The following is a 26,328-nucleotide window of genomic DNA, read 5'->3' as shown; positions in this document are numbered from 1 at the left end:
GGCTCCCAAACCCACCAGCCCTGGGCCTCCCTTCTCTAGGCTTTGACCCAGCCCATCCTCCTGGTTAAGCCTGCCCTCTTCTTTCCCAGGAAGCACACCCAGAGCCCACGGTGGGAGGGCCAGGGAGAGGGGACACAGGCCCTGAAGGGTGAGGAGGGAGCAGAGGTGAGGAGGAAGAGACTCATGCACAAGTGTTGTCTTTTATTTCCTTCCTCAGGCAGCTGCAGCTTCCCACCAACACCTCGAAGCGCAGGGTGGAGATGGAGGGGTGGGCATGGGGATGACCCTCGGAGCTCCAGGGCCTGGGACTACCCTGAGAGGTGAGGGCTGCAGGAGGCTGGGAGGCTCCCGTGCTGGGTGGGGGAGGAGCCCACCCCCAGCAGTGACAGCAAATCACGGTGGCTACGTGGGCTCAGAGCTCGGCTGGGGGACAAAGGTGGAGAGACAGACACCAACCTCACGACTCAGCTGGTTGGGAGATGGGGGGCCAGATGCTGACCCTGACCCCTGGCAGCACCCACAGCAAATAGGTCTGCATCAATGATTCTGCGTGTCGGGGGGGAGAAGGGTACCTCCGGGGGCTTAAATAAAGGGGCAGGGGGCAAGGGATGCGGCGGGAACAGAGTATGACCGTCTGGCCAGCGGGCCTAGCCTCAAGGGCCCCCGAAGCAGTGCGGAGCCTGCGCTGTGGCTTGCGAGACTCCTTGGTGGGGAGGAGGGAAGGTCTCACAGCCAACGTCTCAGGTCCCACCTCTCTGGGCTCTTCGCGATCCTCACTGGAGGGCCAGGCTGGGGGAGAGCGGACAGGGCAGGGAGATGGGTGCCAGGGGGCCAGGCGGGCCTAGCGCAGGTCCTCCTCGTCGCCCTGGATCGTCTTCTTGATGCGCAGCAGCATGGTGGTGAGCCACTGGTCCAGCCGGGAGATGGCGTCGTACTCCTTCACCTGTGTGCGCCGGGGGGCCGGTGTCAGGAGGGGCGGCCCACCCCGCGCCTGGCCTCGGCTCCCGCCCTGTCACCAATCCTAGCCCACGGTCTCTGTTCCCAAGAGCCTCCAGCCATGTCCCTGTCAGCCTCAGTCCCTGAGGAGGAGCAAGGGGAGGCATGGGCCCCGACCCAAGCCGGGGCGGCTCCCTTCTGTGTCTTTACTGGCCTGGGCGTGAGGCTTCCCTTGGGGGGAAGAAAGATTTTATGGCTGAAAAAAAAAAGTCCAGTTTTCTTGTTTTATGGATGGGAAATTGAGGCCTGGAGACATGACGAAGCGGCGGGATGGACCTGATGAGTTTCGTCTCTGTCATCATTCAGAGGCCTACGATTGGTGATGGGCACCCAGGGAGAGACATGGTTGACAGATACAGTCTGGAGAACCTAATGTGGGCCTAAGCTGGATGTAACTGAGTTCCAGAAAGCTCAGAACAGGGTAAGGAAAGGGAGGAACATCTCCATGGGGCGGTTCTATCGGGAAAGCTGCCGGAAAGGGGGACCCTCCCAATGCTGCCTCTCCAGCACCCTTTGCTCCTCCTCCCTCCTGCTGTCGGGGAGGGGAGAGGGAATGATGCGACTCATTCCCTCCCTCCTTGCACATCCAGGACCACCCGAAGTGCCCGATGTGAGACAGCCTCAACTGTTCACCCAGGGGGACTCTGAGTGGCGCAAAGACCTTGGCCTTCAGGAGCAGACAGATACGGGCTCCAACCCCAGCTCTGGCCCCGAGAGGCCTCAGTGCCATCATCTCTAAAAAGGGGAGAACACTCCCCGCACCTCTTGGGGCTACTTGTGAGGATTCTGCAGCGACTGGAGAAAGGAGTTCATGGCCAGGCGCTGGGACTGGAGATAAAAACGGGTGAAACTGGGCTTCCCTGGTGGCGCAGTGGTTGAGAGTCCACCTGCCGATGCTAGGGGACACGGGTTCGTACCCCGGTCCGGGAAGATCCCACATGCCGCGGAGCGGCTGGGCCCGTGAGCCATGGCCACTGAGCCTGCTATCTGGAGCCTGTGCTCCGCAACGGGAGAGGCCACAACAGTGAGAGGCCCGCGTACGGCAAAAAAAAAAAAAAAAAAAAGTGTGAAATTCATGGGACCACATCTGACATGGGCAGCCACCCCTGCCAGCCACTCACCGCCTCGGTGTAGCTGTCCACGTTCTGTTCCTCGTGGGCGTCTAACAATTTCTGCAAGAGAACGGCAGGCGGGGCTCAGGGGCCCAGGCTGGCCTGAGGCCTGACCTGGATGAGATTCACACACACACTATCTGGGTGAGTGAAAGTCGGGGGGACTCCCATGCTGACAGGAAGGAAGGGGCTGTGTTTCAGCCCTGCCCTCCGCATCACTAACACAGAACATCACGTGTGCACGCGTGCCCGTGTGCGTGTGAGATCCCACAGCCTCCCAGCTCTGCCCCCAGCTCCATCGTTGACTGAATCTTACTTGTCTCATCCAGAAACTGGTGACCCAAATGGCAGACGAGAGGGAAACAAAAGACCCTTGAAAAGTACTGTACAAATCTCGGTGATCGTGCTAACCAGAGCCAAGCCTCCAGACTCCCATCCACACGCCCTGCTCCAAGCGCAGATGCAGGAAAGCGGTGGCCTGAGCCCCTGGCACTCACTTTCATCAGCTTGCACTCCCGGGAGTCGGAGAACGCAGGGAATAGCTCCTCATACTTCTGGACAGCGAGCTGAGTGTCGGCGAGGGTGGAGGGGAGGTCGAAGGGGACAAGTTAATAAAGAAGGGCCCTCGGAGCAGCTGGCCCGGCAGCCGAGGGGATCGGGGGCCGCTCTGGCCCCGAGTCAGCTGTCTGCGCCACCCCCCAGCCTCCAGTGACCCTGGGCTCTGTGCTTGGTGGCAGCTTCACGGAGCTGAGCTCAGTGCAAGGCTGGCTGCAGAGACAGCTGCAGGGGACGGGGAGGGGGGGGGGGGGACGGGGGGCGGCGGGGGCCTGAGGGAGGGAGGAGGGTTCCCCAGGCCCGTGCTCAGTGCCTCTCCTGCACCCGATCCACCCAGGGTAGGGGCAATGGCAACAACTGCCTGGTACTGCCTCGTAACAGCACGTCCTATGTGTCGGGCCTGACGCCGGGCACTTCTCACGTTTAACCCTCACGAGGACCCGGGGAGGGTCAAACGATGGTGACCCTATTTTGAAAGTAGAAAACAGATCCAGAGACGGTAGTGACCTGCTCAGGGCACAGGGGACATGTTGGGGATCTGAACTGGCCTGACCCCAAAGCCCAAGCTCTCACCTGCCCTGCCGGATGCCGGCAAAGGGAACAAGGGTGGGGCTCAGACACACCATGTGGCTGAGGATGGGGCAGCTGGAGACGCCAAGAAATCCCAGACGCCAGGAGAACCCAGCTCCTCTCCCTGGCCATTCTCCAACCCCTCACCCAGCCCGGACCCCTCTCTTGCTAAGAAGCCCTGAGAACAAGCGCATCTGGCATTTAGGCTCTGGTTCAAATCATGACACTGGGAGTCAGAAAGATCTGGAATCCTGGGGCTGCAGTTTACTAGCCATGTGCTTTGAACAAGGGACTCTGGTTTCAGCCTCAGTGTCTTCAGCTGTAAAATGGGGCGACCATGGTATCAACCTCATGGGGTGCGGTAAGGACTCAAAAAGTGCTCCCACAAAAGAAAAAGCCTGGCACTGAGCAAGTCGGGAGTTGGAAACTCAAAGGCTACAGGGACTGAGCGAGTAAAATCAGGGATAGAAACAAGCATTTCCTGCTCAAAGGCCGAATGCCAGGGGCCAGACGTGAGTGAGGGGCTTACCCTCCGAAGGGGTTAAGAGGTGACTTGGCCTAGTGACAGACACTGTGTTCCAAGGGCAGTCACCCTGTGTGTGTGGGGGTGGGGCAAGCTCTGGGTGGGCCCCTGGGCCTGGGCTCACCTTGGCGTTGAGCATGTCGATGCAGAAGTGGCAGAGAGCCGCCTTGAAGAAGTAGTCCTTGGCGCTGTACTTGAGCAGCGGGCTGTCCATGGCATTTGTCCCCACCTGCAGGTACGAGGAGGCGGGCAGCCAGAGGGCCAGGGTCACTGCCAGGCACTTGGGGGCCAGCTGGGAAGTGGGTTTGTTCCCCAGTGGGGCCCTGTTAACCCAGGACCCCGAGGGCAGGGAGAAGAGAGACCAGCCCTGGGGAAGTCAGCAACCGGTCTGTGAGTGACCGAGGACCAGGGCATGATGGGGAGTGGGGGTGTGGCCACAGGGCTGAGGCCAGGTGTCCGTGGGCTTCCCAAGACGCCCGTGATGGTGGAGGGAGAGGCGGCCCTGCTGTCAGGCCCAACAGGAGGCTGGCACATCGGTGGGCAGAGGGGTGGCAGGCTGCGGGAACATGAGAGGCGGCGCCCGCCCCGCTCTCCTCCGAAGCCAGCTGCCTGCCTTTCTCCTGGCCAGGCTGAGCCCACCAGGGCGGTCGGGCCCCCCCCACCCCAGCCCTCCCCGCCCAGCAGAGGGGAGCCTGCATACCCAGGGGACACCCCCTCGCAGGCCCCTTCTAGCAGGCTCCTCAGCTGCCTCTGGCTACCCCGGGCCTCGCAATTCTTCCCACCCTCTCCCTGACTCTGGTTCTTCAGAGTTGGCCTCACTCTGGGGCCGCCTGGGAAGCGCCCTGTGAGGAGTGTGGGAAGGGCCCGTCTAGGAAGAGGGCGGTGACACCGCATGGGGTCGTGGGTGGAGAGAGTGTTCAGCCAGGCGGAGCACAGGGTGAGGGCGTGGGGATGACCAAGGGAAGTGCAGAGAATGTGGGGGGGGGAGGGCAGGGCACTGGAGAGGATGAGAGACAGGACGAGGGGCACTGGCAGGCAGGATGGGGCGCCATGCCCGCCCCGCCTGCCCCCACCTGTTCGTAGATGTCAATGGCCTTCTGATACTGCTCCAGCTGCGCCGCGTAACCAGCCACCTTCAGCAGACACTTGTTGGCAGAGCTGAATGGGGCAGAGAGAGGGGAGGGAGGTCGGTGGTAGCAGGGTCTGGGGCCCTCACCGAGGGGCTGGGGCGGGCAGGAGGGGTACCTGTTGGACTCCTCGCCTTTGTAGTAGTCTGCAGACTGCTCATAGTGGGCGATGGCCTGGGGAGACACAGGCGGTGGGGGGAGGGCGAGGGGCCAATGCAGCCTTCATCACCTTTGGGCGCAATATGGCCTGGGACTCACCGGAGCCCTTTACCCAGGCTCTGCCGGTGCCCCATGCTCCTGTCCTGGTCTCAGAGGACTGGCCTAGGCAGCCCTCCCCGGCCACTGGCCTGGCCCCACCTGCCACTGACCTTCTCGATGTCCACCAGCTCCGTCTCGTAGATCTCAGCGATGGAGATGTGGTGCTTGGCCGCGATGGTGAACCGGCCCTGGGTGAGACGTGGGAAGGAGCCCTCAGGACGAAGGGCATCCTGAGTGCCCCGTCCCAGCTCAACCACACCCCTCCGGGTCCCCGAAGCTGGATCCTCAGCCCTCAGCCGCCCCTGGGAGGGGAGGTGTGCAGAAGAAGGTCCCAAGAGACAGAGGGGCACGGGGCTTAAAAGGGAGGCTCTAGCATGAGCGGCCTGGGTCCGAGTGCTGCCCTGACTGGGTGACAGTGGGCATGTCCCTCCACATCCAGTCTCCATGGGGACACAGGCAGATGGAGCAACACCGAGGTAACGTTTGCACAGGGACTTGCCAGAAGCTCTGGCCCAAGGAGGCATGTGACAGATGGTCCAGAGAGGCGGAAGGACCAACCCAGAGCCACCTGGTACAGGCTCCCCGCTGCCTAAGAGACAGCCTCCCTCCCAGCCTCCCTGTCCCGTGTGGCCACACAGCCCTTCTCACAGGTCAACCCCTGCTCCAGCTTCCCCTGCAGGCACCCAGGGCTTTCCCCAAGGATGCCTTCCAGCTCCCAGAGGGGCTGAGCACCTCCTACCTGCCTCGACCCGGTGGGGGTCCAGATGCCTGGCCTGGCCACTCACACACGAGCCTGGTCCATGGCTACCTCCTTGCTGAGGGCAGCAGGAAGGGGCAAGGCCCTGGGCTCAGCCAGGACTAGTTTTGGGTCTCAGCGACTCCTGCTGGTAGGTGTGGGGCCCTGAGCGAGTCACGTCTCTTGTCTGGGACCCTCTTTCCTGACTGTCAAACGGGATGACAACAGTGCCCACCTCACGGGGCTGCTGTAGGGGAGACTAAACCACCCAGCTCAGAGCATCTGCTTCAATACATGGCAGCTGCTACCACTGCTATAACGACACTACTACAGCACGGCCCTGGACCCGGCAGGAGGCAGGGCCCACGCTCCTGCCCAAGGGAGGGGTCTGACAAAGGTAGAGTGCGAAGGGGCAAAAAGTGGAGTTGACAGGAGCCAGGGCCTGGCTTTGGTCCACTGTCCTGGCTCCCTGGCCTCAGGCCAGCAGCCGCCTCTCTGGACCTCATCTGTCGATGGGGATGCTCCCTGGGGCAGGGCAGGGGCTGAGCTGACTCTGGGCCCTGCCTACCCTCCCCAAATCAAATGGGACGCTGGCGGTGGGTGTCTGGGTAAAGGGAAACGCACCGGATACGCGAGGACCCCAACAGCAGTGACGTCTACGAGTGAGGACAACGACGGCCTGTGGGGGGCCAGAGGCAGGACCTGGGGAGGGGCCGCCAGCCCCTGTGACGTGCTGGGAGCTGCCACCAGGAGCCAGGCTGGTGAGGAGCTGCGTGAGGACCCAGCCAGCCCAGCCCGGCTCCGGTGACATCCCTCACCCTGCCAGTCTCCCGCCTGCTCTCAGGGCCGGAGGAGGAGAGGGGAGGCTGGGGCAATATGGTAGGACTTGGAATGGGGTGGACAGGACACGCAGTGACCCTTACCATGTCTGTGTATATCTCAATTGCTCTCATCAAGCAGTTAATGGCCTCTGGGGAGAGAAAAAGGAAGGCAGGGAGGAGAAATGAGAAGGTGAAGTCATTTCAGCAGAGGCCGAGGAGAGGAGGAAGGTGCAGGGCTGCACTGGGAGAGGCCAGGGCTACGCACCTGAGCAGGGAGGGAAGGTGAGGGGATCCCCGAGATGCAGGAAACCTGGTCAGGCTAATTTATTCTGCTGTGACTTGCCGGGCACATGCTTCCAGGGGAGCCCTGCTGATACAGCTGCCCTCTCCCTCGGGCCAACATGACGCCACCACCTTCCCAGCAACCCCTGGGACAGGGCATAGCCAGCTGGTGGCCAGACTCCCATGGGTGTTTTGGGCCAGACCTGCCAAGGCCCTGCCCTTGAGGATGAGCTGCCGGCAGAGGCGGCAAAGGCTGACATCGGAGGAACGGCCAGGTCCCGCCTGGGCTCTGCCACCCTTTCACGGTGGGACCCTGAACCAGCTGCATCCCCTGGCCTCCGTCTGCGGCAGGAGGCGGCTGGGTGCTGTGATGCTGAGGCCCCTGCGGTTGGGGTCTCCACTATCCTGCCCACATCCCAGCCTGCAGCAGAGCCCTCTGCACCCTTCTCCGCCTGGCACTGCTGCCTGCCGGCTCCTCAAGCCACAGGTTTCACCGACAAAACACACACACTGGGGTGGCACCTGGGAGGAAGAATTGGGGTACCTTTGTTGTACCACCTTTTGCAAGTTTTTAAATTTGGGAAAGGCATTTTTTTTTTTGACAAGTTATTTGGAGGATAGAGAGAAGCATGAGTGGGTGGCATTTTCTAGCAGATAGAGATGAGCTCTCGGGTGGATTTTTTTTAACACCGTTTTAATGCATCTCAGGAGGAAAGGGTGTTGGGGGAGATGGAGGGAGACGGACAGAGAACCTGGACAGACCACAGCAGGTGGGCTCTGAGCTGGGGCAAGGTTGAAAATTCACCCCACAGTCCAGCATTTGTAAGCCCCCTGGTCTGCCGCTGGGGTCTCCAAAGTCAGCAGGGCCCACTGGGCTGAGATGCTGCAAAGAAATTGCAGGCCCAGTGTCTGCTCTCAAGGGGCTAATGGTCTCATCACGCAGGGAGACATGTGAACAGAGGCTCTTAGGCCCAGACCTGTGGCTGGCCCTTCAGGGAGTCCACAAGCGCCCTCCCCAAATTTACAGCCCACAAGGGGGTGTCTGTGAGCACTACTCTGGGGGAGGGAGGATTGGTAGGTCGGGTCCAATTCTGAGAGCCCCCTCGGGACCCCTAAAATATTCAGAGAGCGTACACCACTGGGTCAAGGTTCTGAGGCTGATGGGGGAAGCCTGAGGCAGCAGGGAAGAGAGAAAGAAAGCAAAAAGGGGCAGAGAAGGAGAAAAGGGAGAGAACACCACAAACAAATACAGCCTGAAGCAGTGTTACTTTAAAACACACACACAGATTTTGTGACAGAGCATTTCTGGAAGTAACTGACGAGCTGGCAACCCAGTGGTAAGGAGGATAAGGAACCAGGGGTAGGGCTGCAATGCGTGAGCTGTGCACACCCCACCCTGCTCCATTCTCCACCCAGGGGGGCAGATACGCCCAGCAGGTCCCCCCTGCAAGCGACTCACAGGATCCCTCTCCTGGAACGATGGGGCGCACAAGCGGGCACCTACGGGCAGAGTGGCAAAGGTTGCCCGGGTGAGGTTAGCAGCCCTGGCGGGGGAGGCCGGAAGCTCCCCTGGCAGGACAGGCTCCCCTGCAACGGCCGCCCCGGGCCTGCTGGCACTGGCCTGGAGTGTCGTCAGCAAGACGGCCCTTGCGGTAGCAGTAGGGGAAGAAGGCTTACCCGCAGGCAGCAGCATGGATTCACAAGGTTGAGTCCCCTCGCTCCAGGACAGCTGTCTCTGAAAGCAGCAGGCTGCCAGCTGCCACCCCAGCCAGAGCACTAGCGGATTACCTGCTAACATACTGGCTAAACCAGCTTATCTCCGGTCACCAGGACCCCGGGGGCGAACAGCCCGCGCACCCCGGCACACCTGCCCCCGACCAGCCACCTGCAGAAACCAGGAGCCAGAAAGGGGCTCTGGGAATGATCCAGCCCCAGAAGGTGGGCAGGGAGGGCTGAGGGCCAGAGAGGGGAAGGTGCTGGCTTAGGGAGACAGGTCTCCTCAGTACAAGGGGGCAAATCGCAGAACCCCAAGAAGAAGTGGAATGGGTAGAAGGAAGACGCCACGTGTCTGGTACACAGCAGGTACCCAGTGAGGCTGGCAGTGAGGTTGGGGGAGCACATGGGGGAGGGCAAGTGGGGGTCTGGCCACTGCCCTGCCCTGGGTGCACGTGTGCGCACACACGCACCCCTGGGCCCAGCTATCAGGCGGGCAGGGTAAGAGGCCTCCCTGGCCTGAGTCTACCCATAGCAGCCGGCAGTGGCTGAGAACCAATGACAGCTGTGGTCATCACCTCCCCCCTCTGCCCTCAGCCACCAAGGAGGCAGCAGGCCATCCTCGGCCCACACTCAGGGCAGACTCGCAGAGGGAGAGCGGTGACAGGCGCCTAATCGCTTCCTTCCACCCTGGCAGTCCCAGGCACAGGCTCAGCTGCCTGTCGGTGGTGGGGAGGGGGCCGTTTCCAGGACTCCTGTACGAAGTGCTGACACAGGGCGAGGCCTCTGAGGCAGGTGAGGCAAGCAGCGAGGCCCCAGGGAGCTGGCCACCTGCCTGGGGAAACAGGGCAGTGATCCACATGGGCCCTCCGGCTCTGCTTCACACGGCAAGCGGCCAGGGGTGGAGGCAGGGGGTGTCCAGGCCAGGCTCCCATCTGATGGGAGCCGAGGGCTGCCCCTTACTGGATGTTTATCACACGCAAGGGGCTGTGCTGGGCACGTCTGTGCTTTATCTCACATGTGGTCTCTGCTTTACCAGACCAGGAAATGGAGACTCAAAAGATTAGGTGTCTCCCCGAGGTCACAGGGGAGCAGGCTCCCCCGGCCCTCAGAGACCACAGTGAGCCCCACCCTCCTTGACTGGGGTGGGCAGTTGAGATGCGGTGGTGCGGGGACGCTGCTGCTCCAACACCGCTCCCGGCTCAGCACCAAGAAGCTGGAGCTCCAGACGGCACCGCTCCGGGCTTTGCCCACACTAGGCTCTCCCCTGTGCCACAGTGCCTCCTGTTCCCTGAGAGCCACCGCCAGTACCAAATCCACCCCTTCCCACCCTCAGCATCCAGGGCAGAGAACCAGGCTTGCTGATCTGATCCCTAGAGAAACCAAGTTGGCCTCTGAGCCCCAAGATGGGCACGTCACCACACCTAACCACTGCTGCCTTCCCACCGACGCCTCAGCCACTCTCCACGCTTCCAGAGGCTAGGCACCGGGCCACACCCCAGACCCGGGCCCTAGCACCCCCCCACACACCCTGCAGAGCATCGCTGCTAGCTGAAAAGGCTCAGGTCAAAAGCTGGGGAAGGACGCGACATCACGGTGCCAGGTGGGGCCTGTCCCCCGGAAGCACCGGGGCTTGTTTGAAGAGCAAGTGGCGCTGTGCACATGCCACGAAGCCTGGCCTCAGCTCCCGCCCCAGACATCAGTCCTTCCAGTCACTCTGGAGCAGCAGCTGAACGTCACAGATGCTAGGGCAGCATCTGCAGGTCGACCAGTTTCCCAGAGAGAAGGCAGGCTGGAGGTGGGGGCCCTCTGCAGGGGACGCACAGACTTCCTGGGTGATTTGAGCTGAAAACAAACCCAAGGTCACCCTGGGTCATCATCACATCACCACATGGCCTGCTGTGGCCCAGCGCTGCCAGCCAGGTGCACTTAGCTTTGTGCAGAGCGACGACGGCCCACCCAGTCACAAGGCCTCCCCTTGGTGCTTGCTGAGCCTGAGCTCACACGTGTGAGACACCCGGCTACACAGGAACCACCCGTCAAGTCTGGGAACAGAGAACAGCTACTTGGTCCACACAGACGTCAAATCCTCCACTGGGAACTAGATGTCCCGATGGCGATAACGAATCCACCACCAATTCCCCAGTGCTGGTGTGTGAACCAGTGCTCACAGATCCTTGGAGAGACCCCCGGGCACTGGTGACAACTGCCCTCTCTTGGGAAGGATAGGCCTTTATCCCAAGGTGATGCATCTCCTTTCTTTTAAAAAAATTAATATTCATATATTTCCCATTCTCTTATGAGTGAATAGTGATAGTAGATGGTCATTTAAAAAAATGAGATTGTTGGGCTTCCCTGGTGGTGCAGTGGTTGAGAGTCCACCTGCCGATGCAGAGGATACGGGTTCGTGCCCCGGTCCGGGAAGATCCCACGTGCCGCGGAGCGGCTGGGCCTGTGAGCCACGGCCGCTGAGCCTGCGTGTCCGGAGCCTGTGCTCCGCAACGGGAGAGGCCACAGCAGTGAGAGGCCCATGTACCGCAAAAAAAAAAAATGAGCTTGTTGAAATTAAAAGTTGGCAACCGATGTCTGGCACCATGATTAAAAAATAAAATTCCGGGGAGACGCAAGCGGGAAATAAATAAATAAATAAAAATAAAATAAAATAAAATTCCGGGCTTCCCTGGTGGCACAGTGGTTGAGAGTCCGCCTGCCGATGCAGGGGACACAGGTTCATGCCCCGGTCTGGGAAGATCCCACATGCCGTGGAGCGGCTGGGCCCGTGAGCCATGGCCGCTGAGCCTGTGTGTCTGGAGCCTGTGCTCCGCAACGGGAGAGGCCACAACAGTGAAAGGCCCGCGTACCACAAAAAAAATAAATAAAATTCCAGCTCCACGAAATCCAGAAGTCTGGTACCCACTGGGTTGCGCTTCTACTTAAAAATGAGCCCGGGGGACAAAAATTGTTTCCTCACAGTGAGTCAGTCCCAAACTGGGCTTCTGTCCCCAGCACGCTCTCATTTTAAGGAACTTATTCTCTGCAGCTACATCTCGGATCGGCTCTCTCTGACCCCATCCCCACCCCCCAGGGGGTAGGGAAGCCAGGTTAGGATAATTTCCGCTCCTTTTTCGGCAGCAACTCCTACCTGGCTGGTCTCTGAACCCCCTCCCACCCCCTCTCGCATGTTAATTCTGACAACAGAACAGACTTTCCTCTCTCCTTGGCATGCGGTGGGTCTGAAATGTAACTCCCACTCCCAAATGCTCCCAGGCTCCAGGAGGGGAGGGGAGCGATCAGCTGCAGGCACAGAGCAGAAGGGGAGGCGGAGGCTTGGAGCGCGATGCCAACGCCAGCCGGAAGGGAGCCAATTCTGAAGTTAGAGCGCCAGCGCCTCCAGGCCAGCCTATTGCCTACTATCTTGGGTCGGAAACCTGAGGCCTCCTCTGGGTTGGGGCTCAGCTGGCGCTCTGGGCTGCCAGCTCCAGCAGCCCACAGAGGCCCTCACCTTGGGGGTCGGCTTTCTTGAACGCGTTGCCGGCGTCCACAAAGCAGGTGGCCGCGTCGTGCTTGCTCTGGAGCTGCAGGTGCAGCTGGGCTGCCTGGCAGAAGGCGTTTCCGGCAGCTGGAACAGAAAAAGGGGATCCCCGTCTTAGGGGGGGCTCCACGCTTTAGGTTGCTCTGACAGGGCCCGGAGAGGTGGTCGAGCTCTCCAGGGGCAGACAGAGTCCCCGAGAGAGGAAGAGCCTGGTCGGGGTGAGCTGAGGTGCAGGCCTAGACCTCGGGCCTCCTGACCCCAGAGCTGCTGCCCGCACCCCCGGCCCAGGGGAGCCTGGAAACAGCATCCCAGGCAGAGTGCCGGCTGAACCGTGGGATGGGGCTGCTCGGGGGTGCTGGGGAAGAGAGTGGCAATCAGGATACAGCTACCCCAGACCCCCCACTGCCTCTCCCCTTCCAAGACTGACTTCTCCCCGCACGGCCCCCAGCCCTTTCAATCTAACTCCCCAGCTCCCCTGCCTCTGTCCACATGCCAGTCCCTCGTCCAGAGTCGCGGCAGGTTGAGTGGCAAGGAGGCCTCACGATGTCCACTCCCCCAGGGGCTTCACGTCCAGAAAGGGAAACAGGACGGAGATGCCACGAACTTGAGAGCATGGGGACCAATGCCCATGGGTGCAGGGAGGCGGAGACCACACCTGAAGCCCAGGCTGTCCTGTACTCAGCTGCGAACTGCCACCTTCCAGGCGCCCCAAGCCATCCTGTTCCCACGTCTCCGGCTCCTAACCTATCTGACTTGTGGGAGACGGCGGGACCCCTCCTCCTCAAGGGTTAGGGGCTGTGCTAACTGGGAGCTCCAATGGCCAATGCCAGCTCAGTCCTGAGGCCCCTGCCCTTCGTCCTCCTCCAGCTGAGTCCGAATCACAGAATTCCTGAGCTGGAAGAGGACAAGAGGGCCTGGCCCCCATCCTGTACCTATAGAGCAGGAAGCTAGACAAAGCCACCCAGGTTTTCACTATGCATGATTTCTTTCTTGTTTTTAAGGGTTCCAAACTTGAGTGCAGAATTTCCAGAGAAGTAGTATCATTGGGGGAAAAGTTAAAAATAAAAAAAAGGCCTAAGACTTTTGTTTGAACATTTGGGGGAAGGAGGGAGGTGACAAATTTTAGGAGAGAAGCACCATCTATGCGAGTGAAAAAGAAATATTCTTTCTCTAATGGTATTGTTACCTTAGGAGCATATAAAAATACACATAGGATCTGGCTCTAGGCATAATACATGCTATGAAAGCTTAGGAAAAAGCTCTTCTAATTTTCAGGACACCAAAAATATTCTCAGAAAACGACAGTCCATTCTGCCCTGTGCCTCCACACCCCGCCTTCACAGCCCCATCCCAGGTTTCGTTTCCTTTGTAGTCGGAAAGTTCCTCCCTGGGTTTCAACACTGTCTTTGCTTGATATTCTTGATCCAATCTTGCTGATGTCTGAAGCCATGTTATGAAGTCAGCCCCCAAAGGGCTCGAGCGCTGGCTTTTTGAACCTCTCTTCCAGGCCTGCAGGTAGCTCCCAAACAGATCTTTGGCCCCTTGGACCTCCAGGAGCTCCTCCTTGGACTTTCCTGGCGGTCCAGTGGTTAAGACTCTGAGCTTCCACTGCAGGGGGCACAGGTTCAATCCCTGGTCTGGGAACTGAGATCCCGCATACCGCACCGAGCAGCCAAAAGATTAAAAAAAGAGCCCCTCCCTGCCCACCCACCTCTCCTTGGCGGACGCCGCCCAAGCTCCAGCCTTGCCAGGGTCTGACCATACCCCTCCTGGCCAAGTCAGAAGGGCCACTCCGCCCACCGACACAGCCTGTGAGAGTCTCAGGAGGCACGTGACCTGGGATGCCCTCTTCCGGGAAGAGGCCCTTCCAGTATACTATGATACTGTCTGTGTGTGTGTGTCTTGCCCCAACTGGAGTGAGAGCACACAGATGGCTGGGGACCTTGTAAGTGCTCCTGAAGTCTGCCAGTCTGTTGACTGGAGTCCTCTAAGGGCTTCCCCTCCCACTCTAGAGGGAGGGGTGCTGCTAATAGGAGTGGGAAATGGAGCTCGCAGCTGCCACCGTGCTGGGCTGACTGCTCTGCGTGGGGACGACTGATCTCAATGAACCCACATGACAGCCCCGCAGGGTCAGGACCGTTCCTCTCCCTGTTGCCGTGCTAAGGAGGAAACAGTTTTGGAGAGGCCAGGTAACCTCCCTGGGGTCACGTGGCCAGCCTGAGCTGTGACACAGATCCAAGTCACTCTGGCTCCAAAGGTCAGGAAGCCACATGGGGCAGGTTAAGCCCTCCAGCTCCAGAGTCAGAGTTCTGGTTTCTGAATTCTGCTTCAGTCACTCACTAGTCGTGGCGTGTTGGGCAAAGGGCTGGGCCAAGCCTCAGTTTCCAAATCCGTGAAATGGGGATGTTAACGGTACTGACGCTCATGGTGTTGCTGTGATGATTCGGTTAAATAATGCAAGCTTGGTGCTTAGGCGAGTACTCAATAAATGCAGCCATGATTAATGTTATTACTGGAACCACCTCAGTGATCCCCAGCCCAGAATTCAGACTCTGATGGAAGTATTAGGGAACTGCTTCCACAGAAACCTGAGATTCTTTCTTTCTTTTTTTTTAGTAGAAGTATAGGTGATTTACAATATTGTGTTAGTTTCAGGTGTACAGCACAGTGATTCAATTTTACATATGTATCTATTCTTTTTTCCGATTCTTTTCCATTATAGGTTATTACAAGATATTGAATACAGTTCCCTGTGCTATATAGTAGGTCCTTGTTGGAAACCTGAAATTCTGAATTTAAGGAAAAACCCCTCAAAGAGCTCATAATCTACATGGGTCTACCTGAATTCAATAATCTATTTAGCCTTATCCTCTAAGTTCTCATTCCAAGGCCCTGTGACCCAAGTTGTAAAATAACCCAGTGGGCTCGGAATGACCAGATGGCAGGCCAGCAGGTTTGTAAAGCTGGAGATGGCGTTGGTGGGGGAACTGCAAGGCTGAGGCCTCAGCCAGGCCTCTGGGACTGGAAGCTGAGGGGAACGAGGAGAAAGAGCCATGGAGGCGCTCTAGCAGGGATCACATACCACTCCAGTTTTTGGCCATCTTGAACATGTTTGCTGCTCTGGCGTAGATTTCACATGCTTCCTCTATTTTGGACGAGCCTCTGGGAAAAGGGAAAGGAAAAACAGGTAAGAGAAAGATCTAATCTGGTATCAAAGAGAAAGCAAGCCAGGACTTCCCTGGGGGTCTGGCAGTTCACTAAGACTGAGGTTCCAATACAGGGGGTACTGGTTTGATCCCTGGTCAGGGAACTAAGATCCCACATGCTGCCCAGTGAGGCCCCCCCAAAAAAGGAAAAAGCAAGCCTTCTGCCCCAGCGACAGTGGAGATGTGTCCTTACATCGCCCGCTGGATGGTGGCCCCAGCCCCAGCATGTCCCCGTGAAGCCAGCTTCCCAAGTCCAGCTACAGCTCAGGCCTCTGCCCGGGCTCAAGGGAGATGGAGCTGGTGGCCCCAAGCCCCCACGCAAAGGCTGGCTAGGCCCTCGTTGGGCAGGTCTGGGCTGGACCCTCATTGTGTGTGTGGGGGCCCTTCCCAACCACCCCCAGGAGCCCTGCCTCTGACAGTCTCCTCCACTTCCTGCTCAGATGCTCGGTGCTGACCACTGGATCCCAGGCTCTCTGCAAATCCCTTTTCCCCACGAGACTGCAAAGCATTCCGGGGGAAGAGTCCATCCTTGGACACCTTGTCCTTTCCTCAATGCCCTAACCCTGTCCCTTGCACACTGCAGCTGTCCAACGAAGACGTCTCAACCCTAAAAGCGTGTTGCTGCCAATTCATGACTAGGCAGCTATATAATGATACAGACATATGAAGAAATACTGTTTTTAAATATGTACACCGAAAGTTCCCATTTGTGTTAAAACAAAACAGAAAAAGAGGGTGAGAACAGAAACATACATGTAAACATAGAAGATTTCTGGAAAAATACACACACAAAAAATAGTTAAGAGTATTCTTCTCTAAGGTGGGGTCTGTAGGACTGGGTGCCAGGTGTGGGAGACAGACTCATATCCCTCGTAAGGACTGTCTGGATTTTAAAATCGTCTGCATATTTCCTATTCGAGAAAAAAAATATGTATATATTTTAAATATTAGCATTTACATTGGGTTCTGTGATCCAGCAATGAATTACATTCCTAGCAATTTATCCTAAGAAACTAAGCAGAGGGACTTCCCTGGTGGCGCAGTGGTTAAGAATCCGCCTGCCAATGCAGGGGACACAGGTTCGAGCCCTGGTCCGGGAAGATCCCACATGCCGCGGAGCAGCTAAGCCCGTGCGCCACAACTACTGAGCCTGCACACCTAGAGCCTGTGCTCTGCAACAAAGAGAAGCCCACGCGCAGCAACGAAGACCCAACGCAGCCAAAAATAAAAATATATAAATAAACTAAAAGAAGAAAAAAAGAAGGAAAGAAAAAACAAAGAAACTAAGCAGAGAAGCTACAAGGATGTTCAGCACAAGATTATTTTAAATGGCAAAATAATGGGAATTCCCTGGTGGTCCAGTGGTTAGGACTCGGCGCTTTCACTGCCGGGGCCCAGGTTCAACCCAGGTTGGGGAACTAAGATCCCGCAAGCTGTGAGGCTGCCCACCGGCCACCCCCCCCCCCCACAAAAAAAAATAAAGCCACACAAATAAATCATCTTCACCGTCCTAGCCCTCAGCCCTGTGTCAACCGGCCCTGGAACCTTGCCGACACCAGCCACAGAGGGTGAGGGCCTCCGACATAATTCTGGACGCAGTATGGGAAGCACCCCTGCCCTCTGCACTGCTGGTGAGGTAGGGCCAGCGTGCCCACGCTTTGGATGCACATCAGATGTTTGTTATAATAATCAAACCAGAGCCCCGGAGCCACCCTCCCTGGAGATCTCACTCGGCGGGTCTGGGTGGGGCCTGCAATCAAGATTGGTAACAATGGCCTCAGATGATTCGGATGATCAGGCGAGTCTGGGAGGGAAAAAGCTGACCTAGACTGACCTCTTGGGAAGCAGCCACCAGTGACTTGTCCCATGTCAGGTAACATCGGAAGGCAATACCCCCAGGGCGTGCTGGCAGGGTGGCTGGGACTGGAATCCTGGCTTCCTGAATCCAAATCGCAGCAGGTAAGCTGCTTTACATGAAAAGTCTCCCCTCTGCCTTCTGGGGCTGTGCTGACACTGCACCCACCCTCTGCTGTCCCCGGAAAGCAGCCCTGAGGGATGTGGTGACACACACCTCCCACACTCCACCCTGCTGGGTTCCCCCATCTTCCCACCACAGCTGCACAAGACGCCTTGGGCCTGGGGCCCCTGTTTGGAGTGAACCCACTCCCGGCCCTGGAGAGGTGAGGAACTTCCACAAGTTTTGGGCAGAAGAGATTTCAGAAGGGTCCCTGGGGGCCAGGCTACAAAACCCCCTGGGGGATCTTCTCTGGAAGGAGTCAGGTGCACTCACAGGCCGAACCACAGATCTGCCCACCCCATGGATCCCCTAGCGCATCCTTCCCTTCCTTGTGGGTGCAATTAAACCCTCTCCAGACCCAGACATTCTCTGAAAAAGCTCAGGTTCCCGGAGGAGCAGAAATGGCCCGTCCCACCACGGAGAGGCCCAAAGCCCGGTGATAACAATGAGCAGAGTCAGCCTCAGCTGGCTTGTCGCAGCTCAGTGGGACGGGGCAGACTCAGAACACAAGGCCTGTCAGCTGCTGGGCTGAAATTCTATGATCCCAGACTAAGCTGGGCCAACCCCGTGCTGGCTCACTGATTCTAACTGCGGGTGGAAAAGCCAGAGGGATTAACATCTGCTCAGGCCTCCAGGCCTGCCTTCTCCTTCCCCTCAAAGCTTGGGTCCTGGCCACTCCCATGACCAGGCGACGACAGGAGAATCTCTGGAGCTCCAGCCTCTTGCTTTAGAGACGGAAGTGGAGTCATCAAAGGGGAAAGTAATATGGCTCGGGTCCCTGGCAAATCCTGAAGGAGAAACCATTCACATAGCCATTTATTCAACTGGGGAGCAAATATCTGAGCATTTATTATGTGCCAGGCACTGCAGGTAACAGTAGCAAACAAAGGAGAAGGGCCTGACCCTCAGTGAACAGGACATCAGCAAGACAACTGCAGAGGGACCGGGGGACGAGGGGCTTCTCTGAATGGGCAGGTCAGGGCAAGCTGCTGTGACTATGTGAGATTTAAGCTTAGTCCCCAGAGATGACGAAGGAGCCATCCATGTGAAGCGGGAAGCACATTCTAGGCAGCAGTCACAGCACGTGCAAAGGCCCTGAGACAGAAACAAACTTGGCCAGTTCAAGGAAGAGAAGGGGACCAGGATGGCTATGGTCCAGGGAGTGGCAGGCATTGAGGCTGGAGAGGTGGACGGGGGACCCCATGCTGGAAACAAGGACAAGGGTTTAGGCCCTATAATAAGGAGCGTTCTGCAAGGAAAGAATGGGCAGAAGGAAGAAGAGCCCAGTTACTCTGCTTTTCCAAGCTGTCTCTGCATGTGATAAACCTGCATTGTTTACTACAGGATTTCTCTCCTTGGTCAGGTCACTTCAGGTCACTTATCTAAGAGTGGCCTCCCCAACAAAACCCACAAACTCGCTGAGGGAAAGAAACCAGGCCTCCCTCGGACCCCTGCACAAGGGCCAGAGGGGCTAGCTGGCCCTGCATCTTCTGAAGAGCCCAGGTGGCAGCGCCTGTGACAGCTGACTGTCCCTCCCCCCACCGATCCCCCCAAGCTGCCTGGCTCCGTCCTTCCCATCACACAGCTCCGAGCCACACTGGGAATAGAGGGAACTGGTTTGGGCCAGGCTGGTGCAGGGCTGTCTATAATTACCCCACTCAGCTTTGCTTTCTCCCCTCCGCAAGGCGGAGGAAGCAGTCTCAGGTCTCCCAGGCACAGCCACCATCCTCCAGCGGCTGCCATAGGGAGGGAAGGGTGCGGTGCCAGGCATGCACAGATAGCCCGCTGGGACCCGGGCCAGGGGGTCCGCAGGGCAGAGTCTCAGCCTCCCTCCTTCCTTTCTCCATTCCCTGGGCACTTCCCGGCTCCCAGAAACAAGCCACCCACCCAACCTGCAGTCTCCTGAGGGCCTCAGAAGGCAAGGCAGGTGGAGTAACTCCCATGTTAGGTCCCCGACACTCCCTGTCCTTCTGCGGCGCCCTCTGAGGGCAACCTGCCCTCAGCCCCCTCCTCGGCCTGAAGGCCCCCGGGAAGAATGGACCCAAGGGCCGGTCCGGCCCCAACCTCCTCTCCTTTGCTGTGCATCCTCACGACTCATTACAGTGTTCTGCCAGGTGCCACCTGAAGCAGCACAGACGACCTCACAGTCACCCTCTAGGTATGACCCTGGCTTACAGAGGAGGAAGCTGGGGCTCACAGTGGCGAAGGGGCTGGCCCACGCCGATGCTGCCGGGAAGCGGCAGGGCCGGGGAACCTGCCCTGCCTCTTGCTCACCCTGTGATCCAGGAAGCTTCCTTCCCTGTGTCCGAGAGTCTTCTGGAAAAGGAGGGGGCGCACAAGCTCCCTGCCTGCTCCAGCCTCTCCTGTCGATTAAACAGCCAGCGCTGCTCAGGTTTCCCTCATCTGAGGAGTAAATGCTGCTCTCAGCTGGAGCCAGCCTGAGCAGCCTCGAGGCCCCGAGGGTGTCATTAAGCCAGCTCCCCGCTGAGCCCTAGCCCACCTCACGGAGTGGCAGGCTGAAGGTACATCAGAAAACAGAGAGGCCCCTGGCACCGGGAGCAGCGGCCCCCCCAGCCTCGCCCCTCTGCCGACTGCACCGGGGCTGGCAGAGCCAGAGCCGCGGGGTCTCTGGGCATCTCTCGGCCTCTCCTCCTACATCGCCCACGAGCGCTAAGCCCCTTGCTGCCCCTCTGGCTCTGCGGTGCATCGAGCTCCCGTAGGGCCCCAGGAACGACAGAAGAATCCAGTATTACACACTAACTGCCCAGCTCTGAAACGCCTGGACGGGCAATGGGGAGAGAGAGAATGCACTTGGGGGCCGAGAGACCTGGGCTGAGGTCAGCCTTGGGCACTTTGCTAGCTGTGTGGCCTTGGGCTAGTGATCCCTGAGCCTTGGTTTCTTTATCTGTAACACAGAGGCAATGAGCCTGACCTGGGAGGCGTCTCGTGAGGACGAGAAGGCGCAGTACCTGGCACACAGCACAGTGAGGCCCGGAGCAGGCGCTCAAACAGCTGCTATTATATGAAGGAGGAGAAGTACACCCCAAGGGCTGCCGGCCACCCGGCAATGGGAATTCTAGAGTCGCTTGGGGTGGGTGGAAAAATCGAGGACCACAGTCAGGCAGGCCTGGACTCCGGTGCTGGCTCGTGGTGCCCCAGCCTCTGCTTCCTCAGCTGTAAGTGGGGATAAGACACCACAGCCGGCAGGCCTGCTGGAGGCACAAGGAACACCCCCTGCCCCCGCAGGCAGCAGCCCGGAGAGCGCCTGCCACACAGCAGGTGCTCAGCCAACGAGAGCATCACTCGCATCAGGCTGGCGGAGAGAGCAGGTTCTGGAAATGTTCTCCTTTCGCATCGCAGTGTGGGCTTCATCGCCTTACCTCCAGATTAGCTAAGTGGCGCCCCTTCCCTGGCTTCCAGAGCCGGGGGCCTCCCACCTACCCCACCCACTGAACACCACACTGATGGGGCTGGTTCCCGGGCCACCGCCCTCCTGCCCGTGAGCTCAGAGGCAGCGGCCACGCCTCCCACACGGCCCAGCAGGCCTTCCCATGGTTCTTATACGGATGCCCTCTGCAACCCGACAGGATTCCTTCATCCCAGCCGGAGGGCCCAATGGTGCCTATTCTTAAAAGATGTTTTGGAAAGACCCTTGCCTCTCAGTAGCCCCACTCCAAACAGGAGTGTCGAAACCTGTGTGAGCAGACAGCAGGGTCCCATCCATCAAGAGAGGCAGAACCCTCAGACTGCAGGGAAATGACAGCCGGCTTCCCTGGAAGCCTTGTGTCCCCTCAGGAAAGCCTCCACTCTGAGCCCGGGCAAGAGAGGCTGAGTTTGAAGTTGTGGATCTAGGCAGCTGGCAGGGGACAGCGAGTCACCTCGGTGCCCAGCTCACCGGCACCCCGGGGTCCTGCGTGCTCTGCAGGTGGAGGGTGGTCTGGAAGCCGGCACTCCTCAGCCAAGGGCCCAGGGGGGTCCTGGATGGGGGACACCTACCCGGAGGACCTTGGCCACAATCTCTGCCTCAGGAAAGCCAGCCTCCGGGCTCCCAGGGGTTGCTGGTGCCCAAGAACGGTTCAAGCAGGAACTGTGTCAACATTTGATCTGCAGGCTGCTGTTTGTGCACAGAAAGCACCCCGTTATCTCTAGTTCTCCAGTGCCTTGGGCTCAACTTCCAATCACAATACACAATACTAATACTGTTGATAATAGTAAGCACTTAATAAGCACTCACCAGGGTCAGGCACCATGCTCCCAGCGCTTCACATGCATAACCTCATTCTCTCCTTAGGACAATCCTACGAAGTAGGTATTACTATGATCTTCAGTTCAAAGAAGAAGAAACTTAGCTAAACACACTGGTATCTGAGTGGAAAGAAGTTTTTATTTTGGATTTGGGGGAAGGGGTCACGGGGAGATGTCAGGGACGAGAAAAAGCACCGGGAACAGAACCACTGTTTGGAATCTGCGCAATCCCGAAGGGGTACAGCAAGAAGTCTGGATCCCTCGGGAGACAGGCAGCAGGAAGGAAGAAAAAGCGCATCTTGCATCTCCCCTCTCCTTTTCCACAACTGCATCGTCTTTGGGAAATCGCCACCTTTCTGCTTCCAGAGCAGAAGTCTGGGTTGCTCTCCCATCTCCTGAGCCCTGGCTGGGGAGCTGAGGAGGGGAGGGAAGGTACAGAAGCAGCTTGGATCTGTGAGCCGGCTGGTACAGCCTCCCTCCCAGGCTGCTGGTGCACCAAAGCCCCCTAGTGTCTGGCAGCCCAGAAACAACGAAGAGCAAAGAAGGCCTTAACAGCCAAGGTGACGGGGCTGCCCTCCTTGGCCCTTTTGACATGAGCAGAGACCTCTCAGTTTGGGCTGCTGTCATCGCTGAGGTTCCTGAAAGGGGAAGGAGGAGCAAGAGGGACAAGCTGAGCCCCAACACTCCCCGCTCCAGTCCTCGGAAGCCACAGCGGGTTGTGAAACGCTGAACCCCAGCAACCCCAGCTCCAGAGGGAAGGTGTCAGGAGTGGTTCCCGCCCATGAGGCAAGTCCTCTCGGGCTGGCCCCTCCGGCAGACAGGCTCTGGTCAGGCGGGTCTCGGTCTCCGTCTGCATCCCTGTCCTGTGCGCTAGCCTTGCACCATGGCAACCGCTCTTGGAGTTGAAGGGTCTGGGATGAATACACCTGCTCTTTCTTTCAGATGTTTGGAGAAAACTGCCACGTGAGTGGGGAAGATGGGGGAATCAGAGGAAGGAAAGCTCCCTAAGACGCCTAGTTAGCCAACATCCTCCCTAAACGGAGTGCCCAGAAATGGGCCCGAGCATCAAGGACAAACTTCGTGTGGCAGCAAGAGGGCTTTGGGATCAGACAGGACAGTGTGTGAACGCGATCTCCCACTCACCAGAGGACTGGGCAAATATACCAATATCTCTAAGCCCCCATTTGTCCACCTCCACGGGGACGTCGTGAGGACTACATGTGAGGACGCAGGTAAAGCACCTGGCCCAGGCCGGACTCAGACTCAGAGTGAGCACTTAATAAACGTTATCAGCTATTATTACTGTCACTGTCTTCACTCTCCCCAACACCAGCTGCTGCAGTCCTTTCTACAAGGCAAATGCGAACCCTCCAGCACTGGCCCTACTATGGATTGAATGCTTGGGTCCCCCACCAAAATTCATGTGTTGAAACCTTAACCTCCAAGGTGATGGTATGAGGAGATGGGGCCTTTGTGAGGAGATTAGGTCATGAGGGTGGAGCCCTCATGATTGGGATTAGTGCCCTTATTAAAGAGACCCCAGAGAACTAGTTCACCCTTTCCACCACCCTTTCCACAATGTGAGAACACAGTGAAACAATAGCTGTCTATGAGGAAGCAGGTCTTCATCAGACACCAAATCTGTCAGCACCAAAATCTTGAACTTCTCAGCCTCCAGAACCGTGAGAAATAAATTTCTGTTGGTTATCAGCCACCAAGCCTATGGTATTTTGTTACAGCAGCCTGAACAGGCTAAGACAGGCCCCCATTAAAATCCTCAATACTCTCCAACACCTCCTCAAATCCAAGCCCTTTGTCAGAAGACCCTCCAGGACTGGGCCTGGTTCTTGTTCAGTCTCACCCCCTTCTGCCCATTCTACCTTTATGGGCTAACACGGAAGCCCCTGCATTAAACCTTCATCTGGGCCTTGCTCAAACTGTATCCTTTGCCTGAAGCAGTGCTCCCCCGCCAGAGGGTACCCCTGGAACTCCTGTTCATCCTCCCAGATGGAGGTCTCTCCTCTGGGGAGCCATCCCTGTTCCCTTTAGATTTTGGTTCCCCATCATTTCGGGCAGAACCTCCCTTCACACTAGACCTCTGTTCACACAATTCCCTCTGCCTAGAACACCTTCCCCAGGCCCCACTCCCTTAGCATGACCTAGGGTTCCTTGGGGCCCAGCTCACACCTCACCAGAACCTTCCTTCAGCTCATGCAGCTTCCTCTCAGGTCAGGAACCTCCCACAAACGACAGAATCTAGCCCTTAGTCACATTTGACAATTTTGCTTTACTAGTGTTTTAGCAAGCGTTCATCTTGCCTTCCCAACCAGGTGGCAGGTGTTTCAGGGTCTCACTCAGCTGCTCCCTCCAAGCACGGCCCAACAGTACACTAACCCCCAGTCCAAAGGGACCAGACACCAAAAGCCACCCAGGAAAACCATTACCGAAAACTGAGCTCTTAGCCCCACCCCAGAACACTGCACTTGAATTTCTCCCCTTGTGAAGGAAGCAGAAACACACATACCCTCTCCCCACTCTTAGCCTCCAAAATAAAACATTTCTCACCTAATCAATACAGGCCATCAGCCCCGGATGTTTCTCCACACCAGGCAATTCTCAGCCAGGTTACTCAAGTTCTTTCACTAAACATAAACCACCCTCAAATAACAACGAGCGGCTCCCATCTCCTTTCCTGGAAAGAACCCTCCCCCACTTCATTTCTTACCAACCTCCTAACACCATCTCTCCCAATCCCTGGTCCTCCCCGCAAGCCCCTTCCCCAGCCTTCTGGATGACTCTCCCAGCCTCACAGCCCTCCCCAACCTCTGCCTGTCTCTGCTGCCAGGCTCCATGAGGCCCCCTCCTTACAGTTCCTCCTAACTCACTACAAACTCACCCGGCCTACTGCAGCTCTCCTCCCAGGCCGATGAGCAACACAACCCTCCTCAGTCCTCCGCGGCCTTCTTCTCCCTCCACCCGGGGCCTCAAGCCCCCTCCCCTCACCCTATTAAGTCTCCATGGCCCGGAGTTCTGTTCCCAACCTCTTTCATCTCCTCTCTCATTACACCGTTTCTCCCTGCTCTGACCCCCCCATCCCCACTTCTCCCATCAGACCCCTACCTTGATCCCCACCAGCCGTGTACAGGCTCCACACCTGTTTCCTTCCTGGAAGTAACACTAATGGTAGCTAGCACTCCCAGAGTGATAACCACATCCCAGGCTCAATTCTAAGCACTTTACTTGCATTCTTATTCTATACTAGTAACAAACCTGAGATAGATTTCACTAAGCTCCCCTGTAACAGGGAAATTAAACAGCTTACCCAAGATCAGGAAATGGCAGATACCACTTCAAACCACGGCTTTTGACACTCCTAAGCCGCTAAAATTCCTCAAAGGATGGCCAGCCAAACAACTTTTACGAGCCAACGTGAACTTTATGTGAAATGTCTGCCGCGCTGCAGGTGTTGGTTCTGTCTCCCAGACCCCTTCAGCGGTATCCTGGGCACGCCACTCTCATCCTACTCACAATGCCCACCCAATCCTTACTCAAGGATCACACAGCAGGCCTTCGGCCCCTTTTGGTTTTCTCATCTCCCTCATCTCTCCCTTTTAACCCTCCAGTTCCTAAATCAAGCCTCACCCCACCTTAGTCTCCAGCCTCCCAGTCCAGGCTTCTTCAGAAGCCATAACTCCATCACCCCAGGGGTTCCTCTGCTCAGATCTCAGGGTGTCAGGTCCCCTTACACTCAGCCGTGACCAAGGCCATACCCATCCCAGACACCTCACACATCTCAGACTTGGGCTCATCATCCCAGGATCACCTTAGCCCTGAGCCCTGAGCCTGCGTTCACACAAATCCACCGCCCCAGGCCTTGGAAAGGTGAAGCCCTCGGGCAGGGGTCCTCAGTCCCAGGGACCCAAGACGCTCGTCTGGGATCCTTCAAATAGGTTCTCCTAGAGCTCCAAAAGGCTTCTTAACCTGGTTGCCCTCCCAGGTTCCCTCAGTCCCGGCAGGCCAGGTCCCCTTCAAGGCCTGAGACCATACTCCCTCGGCCCAGGTTCTCCACCAGCCCCTTGGCCCATCTTCAACCTGGGTCCCCTTCCTGCCTCCAGATGGTGTCGCCTCGGCCTGGGTGTCCTCAGCCCAGGGCCCTTCTACCATCTGGGACAGACTCTCCTCAAACTATTCTGCCAATGCCACAACCCGGGCACCCTGGCCCTCGGCCGGTGTCACCTCTGCTGCCTTAGACCATGTCACGTAACCCCGCAAGCCGCCCCCACCCCGTCCTCTAGGTTCGAGCCCTTCGTCTCTATCGCCGCCCCAGTCTATGACTCCTCTGTCCTCTCAGTCTAGGTCCCGGCCGGACCCCTCGGCGCGGTTCTTACCCAAAGAGGCCCGAGAAGAAGGACTGTGAGTTCTTCACTTTGCGCTCCGCCTCGGCCAGCAGCGCCATCGCCTCCGCTTCCTTCCCGGAGTTGTCCATGGCGGCCGCAAAGGTACTAATCAAACCGCCCGACCCGGGCCCTCGGAGGACTCAGCTGCGGCCGGGCGGCGGTACACAGGTCAGGAGAGCTTAGCAGTCTGCGTTGACGTCGCACCGGCGCGCGCCTCAATGCGGCCCAGAACCACGTG

At 57.9% G+C, this 26,328-nt stretch overlaps 1 protein-coding gene across 4 annotated transcripts; it reads right to left on the bottom strand.

The window, feature by feature from the left end:
- Positions 1 to 185: 185 nt before the first annotated feature.
- On the bottom strand, positions 186 to 26,328 carry NAPA (NSF attachment protein alpha). 4 transcript variants are annotated; one of them, XM_065898573.1, is made up of 12 exons: positions 26,082 to 26,179; positions 15,308 to 15,387; positions 12,881 to 12,892; positions 12,196 to 12,312; positions 6,801 to 6,847; positions 5,252 to 5,329; positions 5,002 to 5,057; positions 4,830 to 4,914; positions 3,881 to 3,985; positions 2,606 to 2,674; positions 2,118 to 2,168; positions 842 to 943 (listed from the first exon to the last, which is right to left on the bottom strand). In XM_065898573.1, exons 1-12 carry the CDS (start codon positions 26,177 to 26,179, stop codon positions 842 to 844), a joined length of 900 nt encoding a protein of 299 aa, XP_065754645.1. The 4 variants fall into 4 exon arrangements, with proteins under 4 accessions (XP_065754646.1, XP_065754645.1, XP_065754644.1 ...); XM_065898572.1 differs by lacking the exon at positions 12,881 to 12,892 and adding an exon at positions 12,122 to 12,133; XM_065898574.1 differs by lacking the exon at positions 12,881 to 12,892 and having other exon boundaries at positions 186 to 943; positions 26,082 to 26,328.

The sequence above is a fragment of the Phocoena phocoena genome, chromosome 20, assembly GCF_963924675.1.
Source record: "Phocoena phocoena chromosome 20, mPhoPho1.1, whole genome shotgun sequence".
Classification (NCBI taxonomy): Eukaryota; Metazoa; Chordata; class Mammalia; order Artiodactyla; family Phocoenidae; genus Phocoena; species Phocoena phocoena.
This window is presented reverse-complemented; position numbering and strand designations above follow the sequence as displayed.